At 38.3% G+C, this 15,665-nt stretch overlaps 1 protein-coding gene across 1 annotated transcript; it reads left to right on the top strand.

Annotated features, from left to right (window-relative positions):
• Nucleotides 1-287: 287 nt before the first annotated feature.
• LOC128223330 (protein lev-9-like) lies at nt 288-11,753 on the top strand. The gene is made up of 13 exons (XM_052932608.1): nt 288-414; nt 1,221-1,409; nt 1,729-1,923; nt 2,609-2,788; nt 3,321-3,503; nt 3,664-3,837; nt 5,036-5,114; nt 5,864-5,958; nt 7,262-7,346; nt 7,623-7,714; nt 9,533-9,709; nt 10,249-10,428; nt 11,170-11,753. Exons 1-13 carry the CDS (start codon nt 288-290, stop codon nt 11,451-11,453), a joined length of 2,040 nt encoding a protein of 679 aa, XP_052788568.1. The 3' UTR covers nt 11,454-11,753.
• Nucleotides 11,754-15,665: the final 3,912 nt, after the last annotated feature.

Genomic DNA, 15,665 nt, shown 5'->3' with positions numbered 1-15,665 from the left:
ACATCGATACCAAGCTTATGTCAGTTTTCGACAATTTTCATTTTTATCGCTATTTCATCATACGGTGTATAGCCCCTTTCAGAACAGAACAAACATGATTCTTACCCGGACCGAGAAAACAACCACTGCCTGTTGAGTACCACGTTACTTTTTTGTTCTCTCGCAGTTGAAAGTGTTATTGGCGTTTTGAACAGATTATTTATTATATATATCCGAGAATGATAAAAAACTGTTTCGATTTGATAAAGAATTAAGTATTCTCCACAGCACGTGGGTCCCGGTGCCAGATGCGGCACTCGACTATACCCCCGGGACGGGTGTGTCTGAAGGCGTGTCAGCATGACCTTGACTGTCGGTCCCGCAAGAAGTCGTGCTTGTGTGACGGCATCTGTGGGCTCAGCTGCATCAAACATAGTGAGTATACTACATTTGTGGCCTTAAAGGCCTAGTTTAATCCTTCTATAAGTGACCCCCCCCCCCCCCAAAAAAAAAAAAAAAAAAAAAAAAAAAACCTGTATAGTAAGCAAACTCTGTGTATTTATCTTAGTTTAATTGCCTTATTGTCTTATCAGATCTCCGATCTGGGTATCCTTTTGTGCAGTTTTGGAGGTTTTATAATGTAAATGGACAAACTGGCCGTGGGCCAATAAACAAAAACGCAGGATATTGGCCCCTACTCTGACATCAGTGCAATTTGCAGGAGATGCACAGTAGGGGATTGCCTTGCCAAACATTCCTTAAACTAGGCCTTTAATAACTCTTAGCTTCGCAACCGTCGGTATATACAGTTAAAAATATCTTAATGTTTCAAAAGTTTCATAACCGAAGACCGAGACCCGCCATTTTGTTCACAACGCTATGTTCAAATCGCAGACATGCACGACTAAAAGTTTTAGCATAAACAGATTATATCAACCTCTATCAATTTCTGTAGTCCAACATTGTCACAGCAAGACAAATGTATTTCAGATGTGTTTAATTTTAAGCCAACAGACAGAGTAGTCCCGTTGCAGATTGTACTGTTTGTCCAGTCTCGTATAATTTAAGTCATACTATGTACAAAGCTTTGTGGCCAGTACTCGGACTTCAAAGGCTGACTGCCGGGGCGGCGGGGGGACGGGGGGGGGGGCTGGCTAACGAAGGGATTGTTCAATATATCTACTCCCCATTCTTTCTCCTTGTCTAGCATGTTGAGTGGCTTTGCTGTTGACATACTTCAGACCAAGGGTGCGAAGACCTTAGAGACATTCCGAACGGCTTGGTGGAGGCAGCAGACAATTGTTTCGGGACTGTGGCCAGGTACTCCTGCGATGACGGGTACCAGCTGACAGGTGATCCAGTGAGGGTGTGTCAGGGGGATGAGACGTGGAGCGGGGCGGAGCCACACTGTCTACTAGACCTGAATATTGGTGTGTTGTCTACTGAATAATAATATATAATTATAGATTTCGACCATTATAAAGCGGTTGTGGTAGTTCAATGCTGTGCAATTGGTCCTAATGCATTATATACAAAGGATCATAACAATATTTTGCATGCATTGTGAGTAATTACTAAGATTATTTATGAACAGTATATTTTAACGCCCAGTTAAATGGTCAGTGCATTAAAGAGCACAGTGCAAATGTTGAGTATAGCGCTCAAAAACAGTTTTGAAACGTCCGCAAGGGTAATTCGTTGCCAACATTAGTGCATAGCTAGAGAATCACCGTCCCCTGTTCCTTTCAGAGAAGGTGGCCTGTGGTCGCCCACCGGAAGTGAACCACGCTGTGCATAACGGATATCCGGACAAGGTTACATACGAGCTAGGCACCATGCTGCAGTACGAGTGTCTTCCGGACTTTACCGCTACCGTGAAGACGGCGGTGCGGGCCTGGTGCGTTGGCGGGGGCGTTTGGGTAGGGCCGTCCATGACGTGTACACGTAAGTTACGTGATCTATATATACATTTTATTTAAACATACACGTATATAATTATTAATTAAACAATAAAGTTTGATCTAGAGTCTTAAATGACCTAATAATTAACCAAAATACGTAACTTTGGTTATATCCAAACTTAATATATGATGTATGCAATATGTTATTGCAAATCGAACTCGTGACTTCCTGTCCTAGACCTAAACCCGAGCGTCTATGTTGCTTTCAGACGCTGGTTCTCCCCGGCTAAAGGAGTCAGAGAACCGCTGGGTTGACCTGGAACCGACTAAAACGGTGGAGAGTTGCACCGTCCTCCACTGCGGGCGTAATGATTTTTTTGTACTAGACCGTACCCTAACCTAATATATGTTGCTTGCAGACGCTGGTTATTCTCATTTTGAGGAGCTAGAGAACGGTTTGGTTGACCAGGAACCGACCAACACCATGGGCAGTTGCACCGGTTTCCACTGCATGCGTAGTGACTATCCGTCCAAGTCATAGCCCCTATTTATATATATATTGCTTGTAGACGCTGGATGTCACCCGTCTTGGGTAGTCGGAGGACGGCTTGGTTCACCCGGAAGCGACATAAAATGTAGGGAGTTACAGCGGCTTCCGCTGCATGCGGGGTGATTAACTATCCTATTCTATCTATCCTTAGCCCTTGTTTGGTACAATTTGCTCACAGACGCTGGTTGTCCCCATCTTGAGGAACCAGAGAACGGCTGGGTGAACCAGGAACCGACCAACACCGTAGGGAGTCGCGTCGTCTTCCACTGCAACCGGGGTTACTTCCTGTCCGGACGAGCGCAGACAACCTGTCTCACTTCCGGTAGCTGGGACAGCGTGCCTCCCTCGTGCGAAAAAGGTGTACTGAAATTATTAAACTGATCATAATTAAGCTTCACTATGTTTAAGATTATTAAAATTATCTCACCTTAGGAATGGTAAAAAACGTACATGTACTTAAACTTTAAAATAATGGAAGCAGAGGTGATTGTTTTTGAAATCTCGTCTTTTATTTGATGTGCAAAACTTGTTTTATGGGTTTTACTAAGTGTTTCGGAGCTAGTAAAAACACACGATGCAGTTAGCAGAAGTTTCATCTATTAATTCACCAAACAGTCATGACAAAATACAAAACAAGGGGAAGAACTCTCTTGAAATGTGTATATATAAGGGAAGTAACAATTGTCCACTCTTCTAATCATACATCATAATAGTTTGTACTGGCGCAGGTCTTAAAACAATTTAGAGCATAATAGTATATACTGACGATTTTCGTTTTATCTTAAATAATAAACAACAATAGTGAAAAAATATGTATGTTCTTATGTGAAAAAAATGTAGTTGTTGTTTAGAAATACAAGTTAAAACAACAAGACAACCAGCGCTTTCAGTGATGTGTGCCCCGCCGCCCGAACTTACGCATGCAACCCATGACGAGGACCCTGAGCGACTGGTGTTCCCTTCAGGTTATCACGTTACGTACACGTGCGCGCACGGGTATCGACCGGACGGGGAGGCCCGTGCCGTGTGCAGTGGGGATGGGGAGTGGATAGCGTTGTCGCTACTTTGTTCACGTAAGTATTTCTGATGAATATTAGGAATAGGCGCTCAGGTCTAACATTGTTTTTCAAACGTGTTCAAACGATTTATGCATGTATGCTGGGCATGAATTTGCTTTATTTTTTTGGATCACTTCATGAGATTTTAATGTCTTTTTATGGATTCAAATTTCAGCGCAGAGCTGTGGTTTCCCTGGCGATGTACTGAACGGTTGGCGGACAGGCTATGCGTTCACGTTCCCCCACATAGTAAATTATTATTGCCACGAGGGGTTCGAGTTACAAGGGGTCGGCCACAGGGTGTGTGGGGCCGAGGGCGAATGGAGCGGACAGGTGCCCACCTGTAAACGTAAGTGACGTTCTGAACCTTGATATATTCGTCATATTGTCGGGGAAATTGTAAGGCGATTGTGGTGGCGGTTGTTGTGGCGGCGATCGTGGTGGCGGTTGTGGTGGCAGCACTTGTGCTGTTGCTTGTGGTGTTGTTGATGATGGTGCTGTTGTTTTCGTTCAAACCAAGCATTGCTTCTGTGTTAACATACAAACCCGTAACTCAAGCAAGCACTAATATTTTAAGCGGAATCCATTTATGTAGTTCTTGATAATTATGAGAGTTGTTTTCAAATACTTTTTTTCTGCGATGGCACATTTTTTAAATTTTCGATGTCGATAAAGGGTGTCCAGACTCGTATTCTATTAATAGCCAAGTTAGTGAACACCTTATTTTATAAATAGCCAAGTTAGTGAACACCTTATTTTATTAATAGCCAAGTTAGTGAACACCTTATTTTATTAATAGCAAAGTTAGTGAACACCTTATTGTATAAATAGCCAACCTAATTCTATTAATAGTCAAGTTAGTGATCATCTTATTATATGAACAGCCAAGTTATTGAACACCTAATTATATTAATAGCCAAATTAGTGAATACCTAATTATATTAATAGTCAAGTTAGTATCATCTTATTGTATGAATAGCCAATTTATTGAACACCTTATTATATTAATAGCCAAGTTAGTGAACACCTTATTATATTAATAGCCAAATTAGTGAACACCTTATTATATTAATAGCCAAGTTAGTGAATACCTTTAATAGCCAAATTAGTGAACACCTTATTATATTAATAGCCAAATTAGTGAACACCTTATTCTATTAATAGTCAAGTTAGTGATCATCTTATTATATGAATAGCCAAGTTATTGAACACCTTATTATATTAATAGCCAAGTTAGTGAACACCTTATTATATTAATAGCCAAATTAGTGAACACCTTATTCTATTAATAGTCAAGTTAGTGATCATCTTATTATATGAATAGCCAAGTTAGTGAACACCTTATTATATTAATAGCCAAGTTAGTGAATACCTTTAATAGCCAAATTAGTGAACACCTTATTCTATTAATAGCCAAATTAGTGAACACCTTATTCTATTAATAGCAAAGTTAGTGAAGACCTTATTCTAGCAATAGCCAAGTAAGTGAACACCTTATTCTATTAATAGCAAAGTTAGTGAACACCTTATTTTTCATTCACTTAAAGCGGTCACCTGCCCCACGCTGTTTGCACCTGTGTACGGGAAAATGTTTGGATCGGGGAACAAGTTTGGAACCGTCATCAGGTAACCGTTCGTAAGACTAAAATAACGATTTGTAGTAAGGATCTGATATGCCTATTATGAACGTTGGCCCTGAGGAGCCCCCGTTCAAAACATGGGTTGCACTAAATAACCGGCAATGGGAAAATACAAGCAAAATGAACGAATGGACGCAGCATTATATAAGACATTGTAAGAAATAATTATGTGTTTTGATCTGCCATTCAAGAACAATTTCAAATACTTAAGTCACGATAGTGTTTCTTTTCGTGTTTGACAATATCCGGCAATGAACAAAACACAATGTATTTTGCATTTAAACTTTTCTAAAAAGACCAATTTCAAGCGTGGACGTTCTAGGGCATATAACGCCTTTGTGTATGTATAATGCACCAGTCAATTGTAACCACGCCCCCCCCCCCCACCATGTCCGGGGGTATACCGGGGATAGCCGGGAAAATGGGCCGTGTTTTTACCTTCCATGTGACCCCAGTGCCGGGTGAATGCGCGGGTTTTGTCTTCGCGCCAAAAATAGCGGGGAATGGGCCTTACCTAGGGTCCCTGTGGTGCGGGGGATTTTACCAGCAGTTCATTCCGACGGGGCGGGGATTTTACCCGGGCTTGGCTGGACCGAAAGTCAAAGTCCCCGCTATTCCCCGGACTTGGGGGGGGGGGGTGCAATTGACTGGTGTATAAACAACTACGCTTACCCCAATCTAATCGGTAAACAATAACTATAGTCTTCCTTGATATTTGCTCCATCTTTCCCCCAGGTTCGAGTGTAACGATAGTTACCGTGTGTTGGGTTCCAAGGAGCGGCGATGCCAGGCAGACAGGACGTGGACTGGAGAGACCACAAAGTGTCAAGGTTCGGTATAAGTATAACCCGCTCTTGAGGTTACACACTACTAAAACTAAAATCCAAATATATTTCAATATAAGACCCAATCGGAACTCTTAGGCCATTTTCCATCGAAAGCAACCTCGGATGTTGGTTGTCAATTGTTGAAGTATTACGTACAATTAAAAAAAAAATTAAGTGACGTGTTTAACGTGTAATTTGTATTACTAGGTTCAAATTGATCCCCAGTTAAGAGTATTTTTATATAAATAATTTAAATTTCAAAGAGTATAGTCCTTACGTTTAACTGCTAAATTGAAATTACTACGCGATCTACTGGCAGCGTAGATAAATGTTAAGAATTCCGACGTTGTAAACCGTCCATATATGGCAAATTACACCAATTCGGAAGTGCTTACTTATTGTTACATGCCTTATTTATTTTAATTAACACATGACCGTGAATCAAAGCAGGGTTATGCCATCTCAAATCATTGGCTACCTTCCATATCCGAAGGTTTTCAAGCTGTATGGTTTGTGATTTAAAACACAGGCTGGACATGCTGGATCTACTTGGTCTACTTTTTATTGTTTACATTTCCACTGTATTGTTTGTCTTCGTACACCGGATATTGTAATTTTACAGAATACACAGTGGTTAAGTTCAACCAATTTTATTTTGGTGAAACTCAACACTAAAAATAATCAGAAATCTTGAAACAAGTCCTCTTATTTAAAAGAAGGTCAGAAAAAAGTATTTTTCTTATCAGAAAGTAAATTCCAGTCAAAATAACCCCCAGCCCCTTGAATCCGCTATTTGGAACTCCTCGGAAGCAACCTCGGATGTATTTGGACGGTTTACATACTCAAAAAGCGGTACGTTTAAGTCTGCTGCAAGTAGATCGCGTAGTAAAATTATTTGGCAGTTAAACTTTATGACTTCACTCTTGGAAATCTTAATGATGTTTGCAATAATTCACTTCACTGGCAATCAATTTAAAATTAGATCAATAAATAAACTCTAAAACACTACATTTAATTAATGATATAATTAAAACATTTACGAACTACTTTAACATATGTACCGGCAGACATCAGAGGTTGTTTTTTGATTGCCGAGGAGTTCCGAATGCCACCCCCTTGGATCCGCTTGTGTGTGTCACTTCCGGTATTTAAAGTCAAAACGGCCAACATGTGTGCACTTGAACGCGGTGATCTTCCTTGAAAATATTTTGTCACCGATGAATAACACATTAAATGCATTAAACCATTCGCAGTTTTATATATTTTGCGAGGTATTATATGTAAAGTAAATTTGCTTTTTTTTCAGAAATTAACTGCGGCTGGCCAACCTCTTTTTATAATGGACTTTTGATAGGCGAAAATACACTTGCTGGATCAGTTATTTTCTATAGGTGAGTGTTTGTCTTGTAGCTATTTTGAAATGCCTTTTATTACTAGTATGCATGGTAAAGATTAAAAATAGAGCTTTAACCTTAAAAGAAACTCTATAACGTTAAATAAGATTAGACATCGTAAAAGTTTATGTAAAATGTGAACATAGTGCTTCGTTTAAGGCTAAAACGCCGTTAATAGTTTAATTGCAAGTGTAATCATTATGGAAACCTGTTCATATATATTGATCGATGTCATTTTGTCAACAATTAATATGAAAAATATACATGTTGCAGTTGTAAGGTACACGCAACATTTGAGGGAGATGCATTCCAAACACGTTGCTTGGAGACGGGGGAGTGGTCCGAACCTCCGCCGCTGTGTTGGGGTAATATACTGATAGTTACTATCATTTCTTTTATCTCTGATAACATATATTTTCATATTCCACTCAAACAATGAAACTATATGGATAAGCCCCGTAGCCCCAAATGTACCCACTATCATATGTTAAGGCACAAAGATCAACGACAAACAAACATCAAACAAAATATTATAAGTATCTTCCATGGTCACTCGTGTATGACAGGTTCATCCCAACCCGAGCGTAGTGCGATTTGCACCATAGGCGAGGATTGGAAGATGCATTTTTCTCCCACCTCTGTTAAACAAAATATAGAAAAAAATAATTTTGAATTCATTTTTTTTACATACGGGTGTTGTTTTTTTATCTCTGCCCGTGGTCAAGCTTAGCCTTGGATTTCCAGCTTGGTCAAATATTTGGATCTATTTATCTGGGGTTAGAGTAAACATGCTCGTAGTTTCGATGTTACTGTTGTTTAGTTAAGTCTGTCCATTGTAAGAATGATGTATATAGGACTCGTGGTCAGTCCATGACAAGAAAATGTTTTGAGAACAGGACGTTTCGTCCAGTATATACATATGAACAGGCTTCTTTGCTGTCGATGCTCTGGTTGCATTATTGACATTTATTCAACACCAGAAAGTGCGCTGACAATTTCTCCCAACACGGGTTATAAATAATGCGCATGTACATATATAGAGAGAATTGCTCGTGTAGATTACTGCCGACTTAGTTAGCAAAGTTGAATCATCTACAAATTTACAAGAATGACAAGGATAATTCATTTTATCATTACCGAAAGCAATATCATTGATGCAAATCTAAAATAGAACGTCCAGTTAGCAGTGGTTAGTGCACTCGCTTATCAACAAGGTGTCCCGAGTTCCCGGCCAGGTTGTATGTGAGTTTGGTTTTTGGTCACCAAGCCGGAAAAAATGGGTTTCCCCAATAAAACAAGACCACATTATCGCGCAGCTTCATTCGAACGAGTCTGACTCTAACCAGTTGTGGTAAAATTAAATAAAGTGTGAAATAAATAATAATACTAGTAATAATAAAGGAGCCAGTATGGACCCTTGTGATACACCCTGATTAACGCTGACGATTCAGATTGCTTATTACCGACTCATTACCGACTTTAATCAACAATTCATTTTAAGTTAAGTAGGAAGCAAAATATGTAATGTTTTGTTCGAAAAATAGATTAACTTTTGTTCATACAAATTATTTCGTGGGCCACCATATCAAATGCTTTGCTGAAGTCAAGGAAATCAGTTCCAATGCCGATGTCCTCATCTTTAAAATATTTTACTATCAGACTTGTCGGAGCAGTATTACAGGAATGTTAATATTGCAAGAGGTCTATTATTCTTTAGGTTCTCTTTTGAACCTGATTTGCCCACAATGGTAATATTCGTGCCTTAGTTTTTCTTTATCAGAAAATATTCATTTTCCGATACTTTTGTTAATGATAGAGGCAAAACAAGCTGTTTCTGTATCCTCGCTTGTTGTTTTTATAATTTTGGAGCAATTTCATCAAGTCCAGTACATTTATTTAAACCAAGGGCTTACCTGTGATATTTTTAACTTCAAGTGGAGTAATGAAACTTGAACAAAACATTTTGTCTCCAAGTTTAGCATCAATTATTTCCCTTTTAAGCATGAACGTTGGTTAACCGTGCAATATCAAGAATGTTGAAAATTATTAGTATCAATATTCAAGTTAAATGCAACTGAGCATCAGTTTGTTTCCATGTCGTCTCAATGATACTAATATCAAAACTTTTTCATCTCAAAAGGAACTTTGTCTGTTACTTTTAAGTGTCATTATTAATTCTTAAGGCCAATGCCAGGTGCCTAATGTCGTTGACGCTGATTGGATAAACAGACCACCGAATGTCTGGGTGAACCACAACACCAGTGTAGAGTTCCGGTGTAAGACCGGTCTTAGACCTCGAGACGGTTTGCGAATGCGCTGTAACAATGGCACATGGACCAGTACTGCTGAATGTTTGCCTGGTATGACAGTTTAAAATATATCGTGAGTTAGATATTCAAAATTATTATTGACCGGATTTTGTTAGTAAGACTATTATGTACTATGCATATCTAAATAAACCACCTGATTTTGTTATAGAGTAAAACTTCGATCGTTCAAACAGGCGGTCGTTCGAGAACAGTCGATCACTCGATGTCGGGGCATAGTCCTGACCATTTTTCTTTCTATTTTCATTTTAAATATACTGGCGATGGATCAAAATCTAAATAGGCCGAGGACTCGAGCATCATTGCCGGTCCCAATAACACAAATCTTGCGCAAAACCTTATGATTTCTTATCGCAGTTTCACTGTTTATATAACCAATGCGATATTAACATTCAAGCCTCAAATGTATCCGATTTACCTGTTTTGCTCTCTTGTGGGCGAGAATAGCGTTTATCCTGAGTCAACACAGCCTTGAAGCAAATAGTGCAACCATCTACATAGATATCTACTCTGGTTAAACGTTTAAAAAGCATTATTATCCAAACACAAACCATCATTTCCCTATCCATTAGCTCCATGCGAATCCCACCCTCCTCACGTGCACAATGGTATGCGGGTCTTTCTGGGGAACGAGCACGGGCACAAGGCCAAGTATTCGTGTTTTCCCGGGTACCGACTCTACGGTGTGAACGGGTCTTACCTCCAGTGTCACTACGGTGATTGGGTCGGCGGACGACCACATTGTGAGGAACGTAAGTTAGCATGTGTCTGTAGATTCTTTAAATGGGAGAGGCACCGAGATAACCCGGAGTCAGGTCATAACGTAGCCAATAAGCGCGGGAAAGCAAACCCTTTAAGATGCTCATATCCCGTATAGTCTTTCGGACTATATACCGAAAAGTATTTTTGCCGGTCCCTGGAATATCGAGCCAACGGGTTTCGACTGTATTTTAAGTACATGCATACAATATACCCTAGAGTATGTTAAAAATACTTGTTTACCCAAAACATGTTGTTGTTGTTTTTTTGAAATAACTTAAAAAATACTAACATCATTACATGAATGTGTGGGTTCTTTGACGTATCATGAAAATGAGAGTGCGTGTTTAATGTATAGATACATAGTATTTCAATAATGCACAAGTCAATTGTAACCACGGCCCTTAGGTCCGGGGAATAGCGGGGACTTTGACTTTCGGTCCAGCCAACCCCCGGTAAAATCCCCGCCCTGTGGGAACAAACTGCTGGTAAAATCCCTACCAAAAGCCCCCGCACCCCAGGGGCATCCAAGGTTAGGCCCATTCCCCGGTATATTCGGCGCGAAAACAAAACCACCGCAGTCACTCGGCACTGCGGGGCCACCTAGAAGGTAAAACACGGCTCATTTCCCCCGCTATCCCCGGTATACTCCCGGACCGGGGGGAAGGGGGGTGGTGGTTACAATTGACTGGTGCATAACTGTTTGTGATTAAAATTTTGTTTCTTAACTTCAGATCATTGTCCAAATCCGGGAACTTTACCTCACGGAAAAATCCTGCAAGTAGACAATTATAACATTCCTTCGTTTATTTTCCAATCCTACATTACCCGTATAAGACACGGAGATAGACTCGTCTACAAGTGCAACGTAGGTTTTCAGTTGAGCGGTGCGGGCGGGGCCACGTGTGTAAATGGGGAGTGGCAGCCTCCAATTGGAGACCCGGGGAAAGTCTGTGTTCCCGCCCGTCATCCGCCCGCGCAAAAACTGTGGATTCCCACGACAAATATACGTGCCTAATAAGTGATAAATGTATTTCGGTAAAATGTTGTGCCAAAACGAGGCTGACGGATACAATCTTTATGAATGAACGGAAACTAATAATTACATATTGCTGTGCCCGTTTTCACTGATGTCTTGAATCTGGTTTAAAATTCAGACTTAGAAATCCATAACTTCAATTTATTGTTAACTTGCTCTTAAAGGTACTCACTCATGTTTTTGTAAACTGCTTTTCTTTCTTGTATGACGAAAGCTTAGATAAAATAAGTGTTTTCAGATGCATTACCGGGGGAAAAATGGTCCTATAACAAGAGTACCTTTGAAAGAGCAATACATTTAATTCTAAAAATGGATGTCTTTATAAAAAATAGACTCGGGCAGAATTGAAAGTAATTCTTTTCATTTATCATTTGTAATTAGGCTGGCGATTCCTTTCCATGAAATTTATCGTAGCAAAAAAATAAAATGCAAATACGATGCACAATTGTATCAGAAATGATGGAGTACATGCCATTCCGAAGTACATATATATAAATATTAAATTTAAAATCAGAATTTAGTGAACAGTATACTTGTAAACATGTGATTGAAGCATGAATAGTCATTAGACTGTTAGTTTGTGAAAAAATAGTCTTTTTTTTAAATAATATGTTAATACAATCTTACATAACATATATGTATTGTATAATTCATGAACCAAGTTTGACAAGAATATAAATGTACATATCACATGTTGGTGTTGTCAATATATACAGTATTATGTATGTCCATTTTAAATGCATATTTTGTATGTATTGAAAAATTTGAAATGTATAAACCATGGGTCATGTTGACCTATTTTTGAACAAATAATATGTATGATATTTTTTTCTGAATAAAACTTCTTATTATTCTATCCTGATTCTTAGATAATTCCACGCAGTCTATTGGCCAGTTGTTTCTACAGTCCAATCAAAACACTCAGATTCTACTGTTAAAGGGACTGTGCACCAGATTAGCATCAAAAAAAGTTTTTTCTGTAACGAATCTCGGGACAATTATTTAATAAAATGATTTACTCTTTGATATCATAATTGTAAAAAAAATACCAAAATGTAAAACAAAAATGCAAAATTGCACTCCAGTGTTGTATCCACTGTGCTACAAAGACTTGCCCTAAACAGTTAGAATATTTAAGCTATATACCTAACTTGGTAATTCCACGTGATAAGATCGACTAGCATAAGGAATGAATTCTACTAGGTAGACATACCAAGTAATCTTTTTTTTCGTAAACTTAATTGTAAGTTAGACCTCCAAGTTGTTTACTGATTACGGCCCGTGGAATCTGGTCCACATCTTTTGTCAAATATAGTATTATTAAAACATAAGTAAATCTAAAATAGTTCACACGTGTAGAAGCAGAAAATTGCAAAGTCTTTTATAGGCTTAGAAATATTTTCATATCTTATCTGTCAATTTTTTTTTTATTTAAAAATGAATGTCACTTAGTTATTTGTTTACATCGGTTGTGACCCGTGATGACCAATGTGAGAAACCCTTTTAAATCACGTGATTCCCCACCCTGATACGTAACAATGATGCTATAGAAGACGAATATCAGTTCGTTCTGTGTCTGTCTCGTTTTCATCATCGTAGTTTCGTGAGTTCGCGTTTTCATCATCGTACTATCCAGTATCGCGTTTCAGGTCGACACATTCACAGGCTATGGCCCTAACGGCATTCCGTAGTATTTTCGATGTACGTAGGACCTATTAAAAGGGGAATCACGTGATTTAAAAATATCTGCTAAGTTAGTACTTGAATGGTAAAATTCATTGGTCGTACGCAAGACATGAAAGAAATAGTTTAACTGACCTTGTATAAGTTTACTTTAGAATCATTTCGTCACCTTAGTGCAATAACTCAATAACTGCATAAAGAAATAGAAGCAGATATTGCGTTCTTGCACTAAGGTGACGATTTGTTCATCGTTATTTAAAGTAAAAGAATTGTATTAAATCTTGAATCTTAAATCGAAATGACTCGCTCATGTTTTGGCACCAGTTTTTGTTTCCGCGTATAGATCTAAAAACATAAATATTATAACTAGTTTACTCTTTGATACCGAAATTTAAAAATACAAAAAAACATTACGTATACTTTTTTAATGATGTTCTATTTTGGTGCATGATTTTCCCAGCCCGTTTGCTTATCTCAAAACGCCAGCGTACCAACGTAGTTATTAATTTATTTTAAAAATTGCTAAATTAAAATGTATCAATATGTTTGTTAAATATGTAATTCATTGAAACATGACAATGAAAAACAACAAAGCAATTTAAATAAATAAAAATATCCCTTTTATGCCTATAATAAAATAATTGTTTGTTTCTGGGTAAGATCGCAATGAATTATAACTCGTTAACATCAAAAATAATGCATCACTTATGGCTACGCATTTGGTGCTCCTCTGTGAAATATATTACGATCTTACATTGCAACAAACAATTATTATCTATGTTTAAAAGTTCTTATAATAAAAAAACAACATAAAATAATAGTTTTACCATAACACTTACAGGTTTCCAAATGTAAATCAATGAAAGCAGGTTTGATTTCATTTACGTTTGGTTTAATTTTATTCTGGCGATACTTGCAGTACAGGCAAAATTAATTCGAAAAATCAATAAATACATGGACATTGCTTCATACTGTTCATGAAACATAGTACGTTAATTAAAACAATTATACTTTACTTCAGGGTATCGTCGACAACCACGGTATTTTCTTTCATAAAATCCATACATATTGTATATTTTATCGGTGTTTGTGTGGGACAGGGGGGGGGGGGGGGGGGTATCCGGTATCCGACGATGACTTCAGGGTAGTAGCTTCCAATAGGCCATCATGGCAGACCACACGGCCTACGCTTTCTTTCCGAAAAAAAATCGTAAAACAAGATGTACAAAGACACAGAGCTGTATTGTTTATTGTGTGAAGTTCGATTAACTATTGCTATTAAAGTGTACAACATCCGTATATAACAAACAATACCATGCATGAATACATGCACTAGAGTTTACGATTGCCAATGAAGGGGGGGTAATCCAATTTAACTAATGGTCTATTGTGAAGTTTGAGTTGTGTAGAAACAACAATTGTAATTATATAAAATATATAAATTTATATATATATATATATATATATATATATATATATATATATATATATAAACCGGTAGGAAATATATACATTTAAATGCACATCCAGCAATCTAGCTTGAAAATGATACCAACAAGGGGTAGATCGGTGGAAAAATACAAGCTTCCGAACCAACATCCAAAATTGAAATCATTGTTAGCTATACCGGGTGGGTGGCCGTTTCAATAATTAAAGAGCTTAGTTGAATTGGGTCGAAAATTAAAATTTTCGTTCAGGCGCGTAGCTAGGGCCAATTTGGGATTTTGCAGATTGATGACGGACAGCATATTAACCCTTTCACCCCCTATCCGCTTCGGTTTTTATTTCAAATTCGGGGTTTGGGGTATGACAAAAACTTCGACCAGTCAAAATTTCATTACGCATCTGCGTATTTGCGTACAGTCAGCTACGCGCCTGCCTTTGTGCCATAATTTTAATATTATATTTTGCTAGATATTTCAACGTTTGTATACATTTAAACTGAACACGAAGATAAGGATATAAAAAAAACTCGATGTATGGCAATTTATGACGTACTTTATACAGATTTACATGTAATACAATTTAAGTTACGACTAAAGATATTTTCTTTTTTTAAACGACCACCTGACAGAACTTGACGACAGGATGTTGAGCGCAACAGCCCCCCCCCCCCCCCACCCCCCCCCCCCCCCCCCCCCTCTCTCCATTCGCTCGTCCTACCCTCCACTCCACCTATATAACCCCCTTTTCTCTCTTCCCCGTTATTACTTTTTATCTTTCTTTGTCCCCTACCACAGTTTTAAAAATATAATATAATAAAGTTTCATATGAAAATTGATAGTTCACGTCGCAAACTACATTTAAAAGCGGTGGGACACCACTTATTTGACTTATTATATTTGTAATACGCAAAGGGGAGTCACCGCAATTGGAGTTCGATGCGATTTCTACAATAATAATTCGATATTTTTTGTACCTGGTTACCATTAGCGACATGACGCTACTCGCACCTGCAGATTGATCATGTGGACAAGGTAAATGCATTGATTGGTGCAAATCTATTTA

The sequence above is a fragment of the Mya arenaria genome, chromosome 17, assembly GCF_026914265.1.
Source record: "Mya arenaria isolate MELC-2E11 chromosome 17, ASM2691426v1".
Classification (NCBI taxonomy): Eukaryota; Metazoa; Mollusca; class Bivalvia; order Myida; family Myidae; genus Mya; species Mya arenaria.
The sequence above is the reverse complement of the archived record's forward strand: the minus strand, read 5'-3'. Positions and strand labels throughout refer to the sequence as shown.

Coding starts and splice junctions, on each gene's coding strand:
- LOC128223330 (XM_052932608.1), top strand. CDS start 288: ATGCGGCACTCGACTATACCCCCGGGACGGGTGTGTCTGAAGGCGTGT. Junction 1,924..2,608: donor GCCGTCCATGACGTGTACAC/GTAAGTTACGTG, acceptor ATTTGCTCACAG/ACGCTGGTTGTCCCCATCTT. Junction 3,504..3,663: donor GTTGTCGCTACTTTGTTCAC/GTAAGTATTTCT, acceptor TTCAAATTTCAG/CGCAGAGCTGTGGTTTCCCT.